A 13,420-nucleotide genomic window follows, 5' to 3' on the forward strand; every position below is an offset into this window, starting at 1 on the left:
AGAAAGTGGAATACGATTTCACTGTTTCAGAACCATTTTATTTACTTTTTTTTGTACCATGCACCTCATATGGTCTTTGAGATAATGTAAGCCGAATATCACGTTACTCAAGCGCAGAACAAAGTCGGAGATAGCGCGACACGAAACCACAAACTCGGAAATAATATATAAGATGTATCTGGATCTGCAGTAACCTTCGGCATTTGTTCACCTGATATTAAACTAAATGAGTAAATGCATCGTTTTGTTCCCCAAGGGTGGAGTTGGTTTGGCTTGACGGGATATTTTGGCCTCCCATTGAAACGAACGGCAGGGCACGTTGAAGTTGTGGAGATTTATGAGTTATCGACCTGCAATCTTTCACATTCCAAATTGGTGTTTTGTTAGTTTTATAAACTCACTGAAGTGTGGAGGAACCTTGAATTTTGGGGTCTGTGCTTGTGTGTAGTAGTAGTAGTACGAGTAGTGGTGGTGTTAGTGTTGCAGACCTGACCATTAGTTGGTGCTGCACACCCACTGAGACGAGACCACCGAGTCCCTCCATTTTTTTTTTCAGGTTGTCTATTTGTTACCACTTTTGACAAAAGAGTTAAACCACATTGGCTTCAGTTTTGTTGTTGCTCGTTGACCCTGTGGCAGTCTGCGTTTTACTCTTGTTTTTCGTGCAACCTGAACAGACGGCGTTTTCCAAAGACCTCCCACCAGCAGTCTTTGCACATCGACCCTCACAAAAGCAAGACCGATGTTACAAGGTCTGTTTGCATGTCACAAGTGTGCATCTTGAACAAATCTACATGTAATGTTTTATCATGCGCTCTCGACCTCGTGCAATTCATTTTGGCGGGTCATTGAATCCTTTTGCTTTTCCACAAATTTCTATAAAACTTGTCATGCTTTCCTTTTCTTTATTTTCTCAGTTTCCTTTACCTCAATTTCCATCATCCTTTGCATAAACAAACATGTTTATTCCCAAACTAAGAACAACGGATGTTTGACCGGCGGAGGGATACGACGGGTCGTGGTGGGGAAGAAAGGGGACATGGAATTGATGATTAATTATGTACAATGAGAATAAAACTAATCTTAAGAAACTAAGGTGCCTCACACCAGATTCAGTCACTGACGGGAGAGGAACAATAAAACGGGGGACTCAGCTCTGGTGGTTGTGGCGGGGGGGGGAGGGGGGGGAGGATGGGCTTGATCAATATCACGATGGCTGATCAAGGCATAGATCCAAGAAATGAAAAATGGGGATGCTGGAAGTTTGGCCTCAGAAATATGGCATAAACAATGTATGTATGCTTAATCTTTTTTTTTGTTGTTTTTTAAATTTATTTTTGACTCTTATATTGAGGAAGCCAACAAAGTAAAGTCAGTGAAGTAGTAATCTCAGCTTGCAGCATCCATGGATGATACTATAATAAACAGAACCACAAAGTGATAAATGTGTTCTGACAGGATGCTGTTAAGGTGGTGCACTTACCTTTGAACTGTCAAGTCTGGGCTAGATTATTGACCCGACTATGAATCCACTAATCTCTCCATTCCTAATTGGCTCGTTTTTGGCATTTTTCAGTTCATCAGATTTGCGATCTTAAATTGCATATTAAAGACAAAGTAGAATTGGGGAAGTAAGTCAGGAAGCCAGAATACCATTAACTTTTATTTTTCAAGGGGGTTTTATATTTACATTTTTTTGAAAGGTTTGGCCTTTGGCAATGCTGTAAATATTACAATAATAATAATATAATATATATTTCATGACAAGGAACTTTAACGCAGGAGGGAAGCCATTAGGCCCATCAAAGGTTGCACTAGTATTGCCAACTTGTGGTTGTTTATTCGTGCTGTATCCTTTTATATGCTCAGCATCAAGCAAGGAAGCAGTACGTACCATTTTTGAAGTCTGGTATGATTCGGCTGGGGTTCAAACCGCCTTCCTCCCAGACTCTGAGCAGATGGTCTAAATAGTCACCGAGTCTGGCTGAGCTCCATTTATTTTTGACTTTGTTGTTGTTGAGAAAATGTGGGTCTGATGCAGCAATTAAAAAAAAAAAAAAACGTGTAAGGGGGCACAAATGAGTGGGCTATATCTTCACAACCTCCGATGGTCGATCAATGTTTTGGTTTATCAAGACACGTCTTGCTTTGTGGGTTGTGTCACGGCTCAGACTTGTGAATCTTCTGTGTCCTCAGGTACACATCCATGTTGACAAGAGCAGCTTGAAGAAAAAAGCTGACCCATGGGCCGTTCCTTCCAAGAATCAAGGTGCACATTTTGGCCAGAATAGTCAAGTAATGTTGCTTACGCATTAAATATTAGCAATGATCCGATTATGTCCTACTATTGCCTGCACAGCCATATCACAAACTTTGTTATATGCAAGGTTCATGTGCCATATCGCCAAGTCGGGGAGGGATGATGAGCACACGGTGATGCACAGATCTACAAAGAAGGTTGACATGAATGCGACTTTTTCCTGAAGATGGACTTTTTTGCGCCATGTGTAAATTTGGATAAACAGATTCCTACCCCTCCCCCTCCATCATTTGTATAAATGGCAAACTGCAGTGTGTACTCCACGACTTACTGCCTTCCATCTCGGGTCTGCCCGTTTGGCTCAAAAACTGGAGACGAGAGCAATCTACCATCGATTCTGCTGTCCTGCCTGCCTTGCACTTACTCTCACCTTGCTCCTTAACTTCTTGCAGAGTAACAGCTTTTGAAAAATCCAAATTAACAAAATCTACTGCAATACCATTATCTATGCACTACGATTATCCAAGCAGTTATTTCTTCAAAATTCTAGCTGATTGGTTAGTAATGAAATCTATCAAGTGTCCCATATTCTTGATAGAATGTTGGTGCTTTCAAAGCAGTTTCTGGGACACACATTGATATTGTTACGGCTGTGGAAATTCGCATTACACCATGAAGGGCCCGTAGGTGAGATATATCTAAGTACATGTGTAGTTAGCCCAAACCCATTGTAAAGAGGGAATTTATGTGATTCATTCGGGCTGCGATCCTTTGAGTTAGGCGTTTTTCTGTTCTATCTTTATTTTGAACCAACCAAGTCTCAACCGCGATCACACAACAACCACCACGCCAGCCATCGTTACCAACTGCAACCACGCTCCAACCCTCGGACAGCAACAACAACGCCAACAGCCACGACCTTTACCTTCACAACTCGCTCCCACATCATTGCCTCACCGCCATTCCCAAACGGCACCATAACCATCAAACCACCACCGAAAACCCTCCACCACCTTCGCCTCTCTCCTTCTACGGCCATTCCCGCACCACCTGTGAACACTGAGCGTCGGGCTGTCTCGGGCCCGTTCGGCGATTGGTGCCGAACGCACCGAGCCGCGAGCGCAAATAGCGGCCTTTCCGAGGGAGAATTCGGATCAAGAACGCTACACGCCCACTTCCCCTCCGTCCAATTAGCAAGCATGGAGCGGCTTGGCCCCGCCTCCAGGCGTGTCTGTGTGAAATCGATATATGCAAATTCTAGGATCAGGGGAGATTCACGCCCCCTTTCCTCTGACCAATAGGCGAGCGTGGCTCCGCTCCCGAGGTCATCCTGATCCGGATATTTGCATATTAGCTGCTCCTGCCGGCCTATAAGAAGGCGAGCGCAAGGCTAATCGGGGCAGAGTGAGTCGAGTCGGGTGGCGAAGTCAGAGTGTCATCGAGTTGGGTTCTGGAATCGACTGAGAAGAGTTGCAGGAAGAGGCAAAGGAGCTCGGGTCCGAGGCGAGAAGGTCAGCGACGAGGTCGCGGTGTGGGATCGCTCGTCGCGGGACCCAAGCCAGCCAGCCATTCTCCTCCCCCAGGGCATCAACAACTCTCCCTTTCCCCCGCGCTGAGATAGTGCAAAAAGGGGGCCCCGTTCCCACCCCACTCCAAACGTCGTGCCAACGAAACCCGCCAAGGAGCATGGAGTCGGGCACAGCCATGCAGCCACATCTGCGGCTCGCCCGCAAACGCGTCACGAGGACGCGGGTAGGACCGCCCCCCCCCCCCGGTCTCGTGGACCTGGCCGCTCCTCCAGGTCACGCTCACAATTGGCCTATGAGGGTGGCTTCTTTCCTTTGCTTTTGAGTGAATGTGTGTTGGCGCCGTCTGTAAAGTAGAACTGTATAAGTGTTGACGTGTGTGCGCGTAGTCGGTAGTAATTCTGCGTCGTTGTTGCTTTTGTTTTGGTTGCTATATGTGCATTTTGACTGTTTGGCTGTATATGTGTGCTTTCCGTGTGCCGGGAAATAAATGTGCATTGTGTGAACTGTTTTCCCGTTTCGCTTCGTCTTTTCTTTATTGACCCTCCATCCTGCTTCACGTAAAGGGTTGGTCGTGGGTGCAAAATGCCCGGTAAATAATCTGAACCGTCGAGGTCGACGATAACACCGCTCTGTTATCACTGTAGCACGGAACGGACCGCTTAAGCGGTTCGTGTCCGGAGTCGGCCTGTGGCATGGTACGATCGCCCGGTCGACCATCCGCGCAGGTACTTTGGTAGATCGAATTTGGCGAGCAACCCTATCCTGCGCGGGTGGGCAATTGGCACGGTCGCGGTGGGGTTAAACCCCCACCGGTGACTAGCTCCCGGCGTTGTTCCGAGAGGGTCACGACTGAATTGTCCGTCCGGTGGGCGACATGCCGCAATCCGAATTACGTGGCCGTCCGCACGCCGGCGGGCGCGAATTCGCAACACTGGTGTCAGGTCGTGGGAAACGAACCAATCCCCCTCCTCGCAACACTGGTGTCAGCGAGCAGGAAACGAACTCTCCCGTCTCCAGCTAAATTCACGGGAATCGGTTCAGGGGTGAGAGGAGCGACCCCCGATTCCCTCCAAATTACGAGCTTTTTAAATTGATCTCTTACGTGAAATAAGATGGAGTCTCAAGGCGAGCGGGAGCCGGGGGTAGAAATGTGTGTGTTTGAATGTAGAATCCATGGTCCAGGACGAAAGCTCCGAGCAGGAAATGCTGAATGAGCAGGATCAATTTCCCCCCCAATCGAACCCAGAGCCCGAGATGGGTGCGGCAGCGGCCGCGGTGTATGACACCTCCCCTCCCCTCCTCCGAAACCCTCCCCCGATCCCTGCCGAAACGGCTCACTCAAGCGCACCCGACATGGCCCAGCTATTCGCCATGCTGGCGGGAAGAAATAATAAAATGGATGACATGGAAGCTAATACGCAAACACTGCGGGGTGAGATGCAGCGAATAGACCGTGGCCTGCAGGCAGGCATAATGGCAATGGCGAGGAGCGAAATGCGGGCAGTGGAGTTCAAAATGGTGACGCCACGTGCTGGAACGGACGAGCTGAGGGGGAGTGCAACGGCTGTCAGGCCTGCAATGGAGGCGGGTGAGGGCAAAATAATTCGGGAGACGTGTTGGGCAAGAAGCGTGGAGGTGACGGAAAAAGTGACGGTGACCGAGAGGGAAAAACCAAAGGGGTTGACAAACGTGTGAGATGAGACACGAGGTGACGACGGAAAGAATAAAAGAAATAATAGACGCAGGAGATGGGAATGGTAGAGGAGAGACTACATGATGAATTGGATGGGGTTGAAAATGTGCGCGCGCACACACACACACACACACACGGAGTTAGTGGAGGACCATGAGGGGGAACTGGCGGACTGTGTAGGGACCCGGTGCGAGCAGCTGGATAGCCTCCTCCAGGAACGAGGGGAGGGAGTATGCCCCCTTGAGGCGAATCACGAACAGGTGGGTTCGGTCGTGCTTTGCAAGGTCGAGGGAAGGAGTGCTGTGGACAGGTGCACGCCGAGCTTGGGGGGTTTTGAGGCCCCGGAAACCCTTGGGGTGGGACAAATCCCCAGTTTGGTTGTCCCGGTGTGTGTGGTGCAAGGTGTGAGTGTGCCCCCGTGTGTGGAGGCGACCCCGCATGTGAATGGTGTGATGGCAAGTGTGCCGAAGGGCGTGCTTCTCAGCACGCCGTGTGTGAGTGAGACACCGCAGGTGAGTGCCCCTGCGTGTGTGAGTGGTATAGTGTGTGTGAGGGAAACGGCACGAGTGAGTGAGCGGCCGAGTGTGAGGGAGACAGTGTGTGTCAGGTCACTGTATGTGAGGGAGATGACTGTGGGCATGCGGGAGCACGCAGCCGCGTCTCCCAGTGTGAGTGTGATGGAGTGGAGTGCGAGCGTCATAACACGCAGGTGTGCGTGGATGGAATGGTGCCGACAACGGTGACAGAGGGACAAAAGCCGAATCGCGGCCGTAGCTGTTTTGGGGACCGCGCCGGGTTCACCCAGCAGCGAGCGCGAGGTCCGTGCTGTGCAATGCACGAGGCCGCCACGTGCTCGCTTGCGGGAGTGAAGCCCGGTCCAGAAACGAGCGCGGTGAATGTTGCCGATCCCGCGACGGACAAAGTTTAGGCAGGATTATGGACTAGGACCGGATGGGTTCTCTACGCGGGCGTGTGTGTTAAGCTCCAATGGGCAGAGCAATGTGTTCGCGTGGGGAACCCGTCGAGACGGGCTTGTTTTTTTATGCGCCGGGTGACATCATGGCTGTGTGCATGGTTGGAATCCGGCAGGAGGGTGAATCCCTGCTGGATGGTACCGTCCAAGAGGGACGAGGGACGCGAACAGCTGCCATGACGTCACGCCACAGGTGCGCGGCTGTGAATTGCCGTGCTGGTGCGCAGGTTGCGAGTTACCACGCTGGTGCTGCGCGATTTAAAAAATAAAAATAAAAAAAGCAAGCCTCGCTTTCGGGTGAACAGGATCCCTGGGCAGGGGTGGAAGATCCCCTGGCCTGGGCACAGGATGGAACTAGTTAGGGGGAAGAGTTAGCTGACCTCGACCGGTCTCATGGGGCAGGGGTAAGTCCTCATGGGGCCCGTGGAATGGATTAGGTAGAGGGATTGTAGCCAGATTTAGGATGGGAAATGATTTTAATGATTTGGAGACAGAGACAGACTGTGGATGTGTCGCGGGGACGTAGTTTAGCTACGTAGTGTTAAAATGAACGTGCTGTAGTGTAAGGGACGACATGGGAGCACGAGTTAGTTAGGGGATGCAGATAGAAGGATGGCAGGATTCAGCGGTGTGAGTTGAGAAGTATGGAATGGAAAATGTTCTTGGTGAGTGAGTGAGTGAGGCCAGCGGGTCTGTGTGAATGGGGAATGCATGGTGCGATGAGTGATTGGGGGGGGGGGGATGACTCCCGCCCAAGGGACCCCGGGGTCAGTGTAAAGTGAGTTAGCTGGGTTAGTTAAATTGAAAAAAAAAAATGGAAGTCGTTTTGCTGTTGGTGTGAGTGTAGGCTCGAGACCCATTTGGAGGGGTGCAGGAGCCCTGTTGACGGGCTGGGAGCGTGGCTGCGAAAGGTGAGTATCGCTGAGTGGGTACCCCGGGCACCAGGCTAGTCGGCCGGAGTAGGCCAAGGGCCCATGGGGGGGGGGGCGGGATAGCATAGTGGGCACGGGTGCACCCGCATGATGAGTGGGCCCGGGGCGCCGTTAGCCGCGTGGGCAGTGCATTGGGCACGGGCACCCAGGGAAGGGGCCCGGGGCGCCAGCCTGCCACGTGAGCGTTTCAGGGAGTCGCCAGGGAGGGCACTCCCCGGTGTTTAGGGAGCTGGTTGGCTCGGAGGCAGTGTAGTGCCCGCGGGTGCCATCGTCGGAGAATCGGCAGAGGGTCGTGCCTGCCAAGGGGAGCCATGCTTCCCAGCCATGAGACCGTGTGAGGGCACGTGAAGAAAATTGGGGGGAGCAAGGCCTGAAATTGTGAGGACACCAACACAGGCGATGGGAATCTGGGTTGTTAGAACCAATAGATTAAGCGAGAGGCGCTTGTTGAAAGCCCCGGGGTAGTTTAAAGGTTAATGGTTAGGGTAGATTAGGAAGTGTACTCCTCCGCACCATCCATCCCTTCGCTCTCGTTGTGGGCCGCTGGACCCACTTTGGGTTAAAGACTGCTGAAGTCTGGGGAGGCCATCCTGAGGCTTCGTTGGGCCTCGACACAGGACGCCAGCTCTCCCTCATTCCCCTCCGGGAAGGGAACGTAGGGGTTGGGAGTAGGCTGGGGGACGATAGGTTAGCCGAACAAGGACAGTGAAGGGGGTGAGGGGACGATTCGTAGTGGGAAAGTAAAAATAAAAACAACAAAAAAATAAGTTGGTGCTAAATTGGTTTTAACAAATTAAGGGAGTGGGTATGGACAGTGACAGGCAAAGGCAATAGGTTGGGAGGGAGACTGTAGGGTAGGTCTGAGCCCGCCTTCCGAGTGGCCAGCACCACCGCACTCCCTCCATCAAAATGCACTGCAAGGCAAAGGCCGGCCAACTTCATCGGCAGCTGTTGTTTTGCTGCGAGGCCTGTACTGGACGGATCGTCTGCAGCTGCTGTGCTTCAAGGCCTGTGCCGGCCAGTTCGTCTGCTGGCTGTGTTTGCCTGCAACAGCCTTGTTCTGCAGGCTGTGTTTGCCTGCTACCTTTGCCATGCCATGCCTGCTACCCGCGGTTCATTTTGCCCCGTTCTGTTCTGCATTTCCCCGCCCCTTGTTCATTGCCATGTGCGCCAGGGTCGTCGCAACAGTTTGCAAGTTGCAAGGACTGTCCTGTTGGCAGCTACAACACGGGTCTGCAGTGGCGGCCCATGTGCCGGTTCTCTTTTGACTCTTTTACCTTTCTCCTGCAGAGTCCATTAATCCTGGTTAAGATGTACTGTAAATAAGAGTGCGCCCCCGGCATGTATATCTTAGCGCCGGCAATTTTATTTCAGTCGTCCGTATGAGTGGGTTTGTTTAGTTACTCAGCCCTCAGGTTATTTATTTTGGGGACACGAATACCATGAATGTCGCACTCAGGGATCCGTAGGTAAAACGTACTAGGGGAGAACAACACATGATGGCACACGAAAATTTGACGACTCGTGACGAGTCTGTAAAAAGGGGAGGGGGCAGTGTTACGGCTGTGGAAATTCGCATTACACCATGAAGGGCCCGTAGGTGAGATATCTCTCAGTACATGTGTAGTTAGCCCCAAATCCGTTGTATAGAGGGAATTTATGTGATTCATTCGGGCTGCGATCCTTTGAGTTAGGCGTTTTTCTGTTCTATCTTTATTTTGAACCAACCACGTCTCAACCGCCATCACACAACAACCACCACGCCAGCCATCGTCACCAACTGCAATCATGCTCCAACCCTCAGACAGCAACAACAACGCCAACAGCCATGACCTTTAACTTCACAACTCGCTCCCACACCATCGCATCACTGCCATTCCCAAACGGCACCATAACCATCAAACCACCACCGAAAACCCTCTACCACCTTCGCCTCTCGCCTTCTACGGCCGTTCCCGCACCACCTGTGAACACTGAGCGTTTGGCTGTCTCGGGCCCGTTCGGCGATTGGTGCCGAACGCACCAAGCCGCGAGCGCAAATAGCGGCCTTTCCGAGGGAGAATTCGGATCACGAACTCTACACGCCCACTTCCCCTCCGTCCAATTAGCAAGCACATAGCGGCTTGGCCCTGCCTCCAGGCGCGTCTGTGTGAAATCGATATATGCAAATTCTAGGACCAGGGGAGATTCACGCCCCCTTTCCTCCGACCAATGGGCGAGCGTGGCTCCGCCCCCGAGGTCATCCTGGTCCGGATATTTGCATATTAGCTGCTCCTGCCGGCCTATAAGAAGGCGAATCGGGGCAGAGTGAGTCGAGTCGAGTCGGGTGGCGAAGTCATCAGAGTGTCATCGTGTTGGGTTCTGGAATCGACTGAAGAGTTGCGGGAAGAGGCAAAGGAGCTCGGGTCCGAGGCGAGAAGGGCGGCGGTCGGCGACGAGGTCGCGGTGTGGGATCGCTCGTCGCGGGACCCAAGCTAGCCAGCCATTCTCCTCCCCCAGGGCATCAACAATTCCCCCTTTCCCCCACGCTGAAATAGTGCAAAAAGGGGGCCCCGTTCCCACCCCACTCCAAACGTCGTGCCAACGAAACCCGCCAAGGAGCACGGAGTCGGGGCACAGCCACGCGGCCACATCTGCGGCTCACCCGCCAACACGTCACAAGGATGCGGGTAGGACCTCCCCGGTCTCGCGGACCTGGCCGCTCCTCCAGGTCACGCGCACAATTGGCCTACAGGCCTGTCTGCCCCTTTGTCTATGAGGGTGGCTTCTTTCCTTTGCTTTTGAGTGAATGTGTGTTGGCGCCGTCTGTAAAGTAGAACTGTATAAGTGTTGCCGTGTGTGTACATAGTCGGTAGTAACTCTGCGTCGTTGTTGCTTTTGTTTTGGTTGCTATATGTGCATTTTGACTGTTTGGCTGTATATGTGTGCTTTCCGTGTGCCGGGAAATAAATGTGCATTGTGTGAACTGTTTTCCCGTTTCGCTTCGTCTTTTCTTTATTGACCCTCCATCCTGCTTCACGTAAAGGGTTGGTCGTGGGTGCAAAATGCCCGGTAAATAATCTGAACCGTCGAGGTCGACGATAACACCGCTCTGTTATCACTGTAGCACGGAACGGACCGCTTAAGCGGTTCGTGTCCAGAGTCGGCCTGTGGCGTGGTACAATCGCCCGGTCGACCATCCGCGCAGGTACTTTGGTAGATCGAATTTGGCGAGCAACCCTATCCTGCGCGGGTGGGCAATTGGCACGGTCGTGGTGGGGTTAAACCCCCACCCGTGACGAGCTCCCGGCGTTGTTCCGAGAGGGTCACGACTGAATTGTCCGTCCGGTGGGCGACGTGCCACGATCTGAGTTACGTGGCCGTCCGCACGCCGGCGGGCGCGAATTCGCAACAATATATTCCCCTGCATACGAAACACCAGGGTTGGTTTCATGCTTGGTCGAACTTCTAACCCAGCATTGGCAACTCAGCGGCAAGTGTGCCTACCGCTATGACTATCCTGCCAGCCCAAGAATGAATAACCTTCAATAAAGCCATGCTGACTAATTCTAATAATGTAATAATTACTTTAATAATATGTAATTATAAACCTGAACCTTTCAGGAAGGGAAGAAGTACGGTATGATTTTTGCTCTGGTCCATTTTCTTTTTTTCCGCATTTCCATCACGTTACAATCAAACGCCATTACTTGATTCCTGAGCCATTCCTATTCAGATTTGGCATGACGTTTGCCCAACAACGTAGACCCCTTTTTCGATTTGGGGTCTGTTCCGTTTTAAGGGGTCAAAGGTGAAGCACAAACTCACATTTTGGCCTTGACATTTTCTTGTTTGAGTCGATAGACATAAATGTTGTCACAAAGATGATCATGGACATGGAAATGATGTTCGTCGAAGGCATTGAAACTATAAAATATGTCGATACCTCATTCATCAGGATGGATTGTAACAACACAAGTGGTTTCTTTATTTCTAAATTTCGTCTTTGTATACATAGTCGAGGTTGGTGGAAGAGCTTAGAACACTGAATGGATCAGGACGTAACATAACAAAAGGAACAGCAGGGTTGAAGGACAAAATGGAGTGAGACTTGGACAAATGAAGAATGAGGGGTAGGGGAGGATGCACAAGGTGGACAAGAAGGATACAGAAGCAAACTTTCAGGAAGGAAAAACTGGATATTTGAAAAGTGTGCGTGCGCATGGTTGATGGTGGTTAAAAAAAAATATATATATATATATATATATATATATATATATATATATATATATATATATATATATATATATATATATATATATATATATATATATAATGGCTTTGGGTGGTGGTGATCTGAGATGTTGGTTTACAATTGTCGAAGACCTTGAAGGAAGAATGAGATAAAAATGATTCCACAGGTGAATAAAAGAGGAATGAATGAGTGGCGGTGACCAGTGATTCTGGAATTTGCATGTTTCACCCGAAGCAGGTTGCTGCTGGAACGTGTGCCATGCAGATACATGGGAGAGGGGAGGGGGCAAAGTATGGAGAGAGAGCAGAGGTTGTAAAAGCAGAAAGTAGGTGGTGGAAGACAGAGACTGTCTGTGATGGGAACGTCAGCTTCAATGCGGGAGATTCCAATCATCCTGAAGGCCTTGGTTTCCACAGCATCAAGCTGAGCATAGTGTGAAGTTGGAAAGTCAGCCCAGAGGGGAGAGAAGTCGTCTATCGAGCTGTGGATGAAAGCCTTGTAAGTGGATCAGCGTTCAGGTGTGCCAAGGAAGGACTTTGTAAGACAGAGAATGCTCATTCAGCGACGAGCTTTGGTGACCAAATTTGAATTGTGGTTTGTACAAGAAAGATCATGATCGACCAGGAGTTTGAGTGACTCCACTTCTTCAGAAAGAGTTTGCCAGACGGTCCTTTTCGAGAGAAAGTGAGTGTGATTTGTCAGGATTGAAACACATATTCCAAGTGTTTCACCATCTTGTGATTTTATTTATTTATTTATTTATTTATTTCAATGTCTGAAGGATGAGGAATGTCACGGCAGAGGGTGGAGTCATCTGCAAACAGTTGAAGTCCAGTGAGATTGCTCTGATCTCATGTCTGATGTTGAGGGTCTCTATCCATTGTTAGAGTAGAAGCAGCATGTCCAAGGTGGAATGAACTTGTCTGAATCCAAATTGAGGATCTGAGATGAAGCCGTTGGATAAAAGGAAGGATTTCATATCAACTGTGATGATGATTCCATGACCTTGCTGATGATTGGAAGTAAGCTAAAAGGTCTGTAGTTAAGGGGATCGGGTCTTGCACCTTTTTTACCCAGTGTGTGGCTAAGCAATTGGTTCACTTTGTTTCTCTGTAAACATCAGTTTATGATCGAGGAACTACTTGGTTTCAGTTGAATGTTGTATTCTGAACATGAATCAGAAAAGCCTAGTGTTGGCTTAATGGTTAAGGTGGCTGGCATAAGATCTCAGGGTCTTGAATTTGAGCCCCTGTTTTTTAACCATTGAATTAACACCAGGTGGGTTGACAGCCTGTCATCCTTCTGAGATCGGCAAAACGAGTACCAGTTGACTGGTAACAGTGGGCATTGCATCAGTGGCACAGCCACGCCCCCAGAAAATGATGCAACCCAGCAACCACAGGCTACACACTGCACGAATAAATAATGGCTCAAAACAAACCTGTAGTTTAGCAGTGCTTTGGCACTGGATTCGACCCGAATGCGCATGTGCAGAGGAGTGAGATAATATTGTTACTTCCTCTACCTGTCTGACAGTGAAACAAAATTGAAAATCATTCCAAACAGGAAACTTACTGTTTTTAGCGACGTCGTAAAGCCCGTACTATGATGTACGGTGGGCCCTCCTGAAAAACTCATGATGATGTGGGCCTGAGCAAGGTCTGTGGGTGGGTGCATTCTACCCACCACCCCAATCATCCCCGTCAGTAGTCTTTCACTGTTACCGGATTACCTCGTGTGAATATGGCAGGCTTGGTGATTTATTTAATGGACGTCTTCAATCCATAGGCAATGCCGTC

At 50.1% G+C, this 13,420-nt stretch overlaps 1 protein-coding gene across 5 annotated transcripts in view; it reads left to right on the forward strand.

The window, feature by feature from the left end:
- RTEL1 (regulator of telomere elongation helicase 1) overlaps positions 1–13,420 on the forward strand; it is a 153,832-nt gene that overhangs the window by 68,914 nt on the left and 71,498 nt on the right. For all 5 annotated transcript variants that reach the window (XM_085895094.1, XM_085895096.1, XM_085895097.1 and 2 more), the window contains 2 exons: positions 678–752; positions 2,197–2,269. In XM_085895094.1, coding sequence (XP_085751220.1) covers positions 678–752; positions 2,197–2,269 — 148 coding nt within the window. The remainder of the gene's footprint in view (positions 1–677; positions 753–2,196; positions 2,270–13,420) is intronic.

The sequence above is a fragment of the Eptatretus burgeri genome, chromosome 9 (genome assembly GCF_056783735.1).
Source record: "Eptatretus burgeri isolate ZD-2024b chromosome 9, Ebu_testis_v1, whole genome shotgun sequence".
Taxonomy (NCBI): Eukaryota; Metazoa; Chordata; class Myxini; order Myxiniformes; family Myxinidae; genus Eptatretus; species Eptatretus burgeri.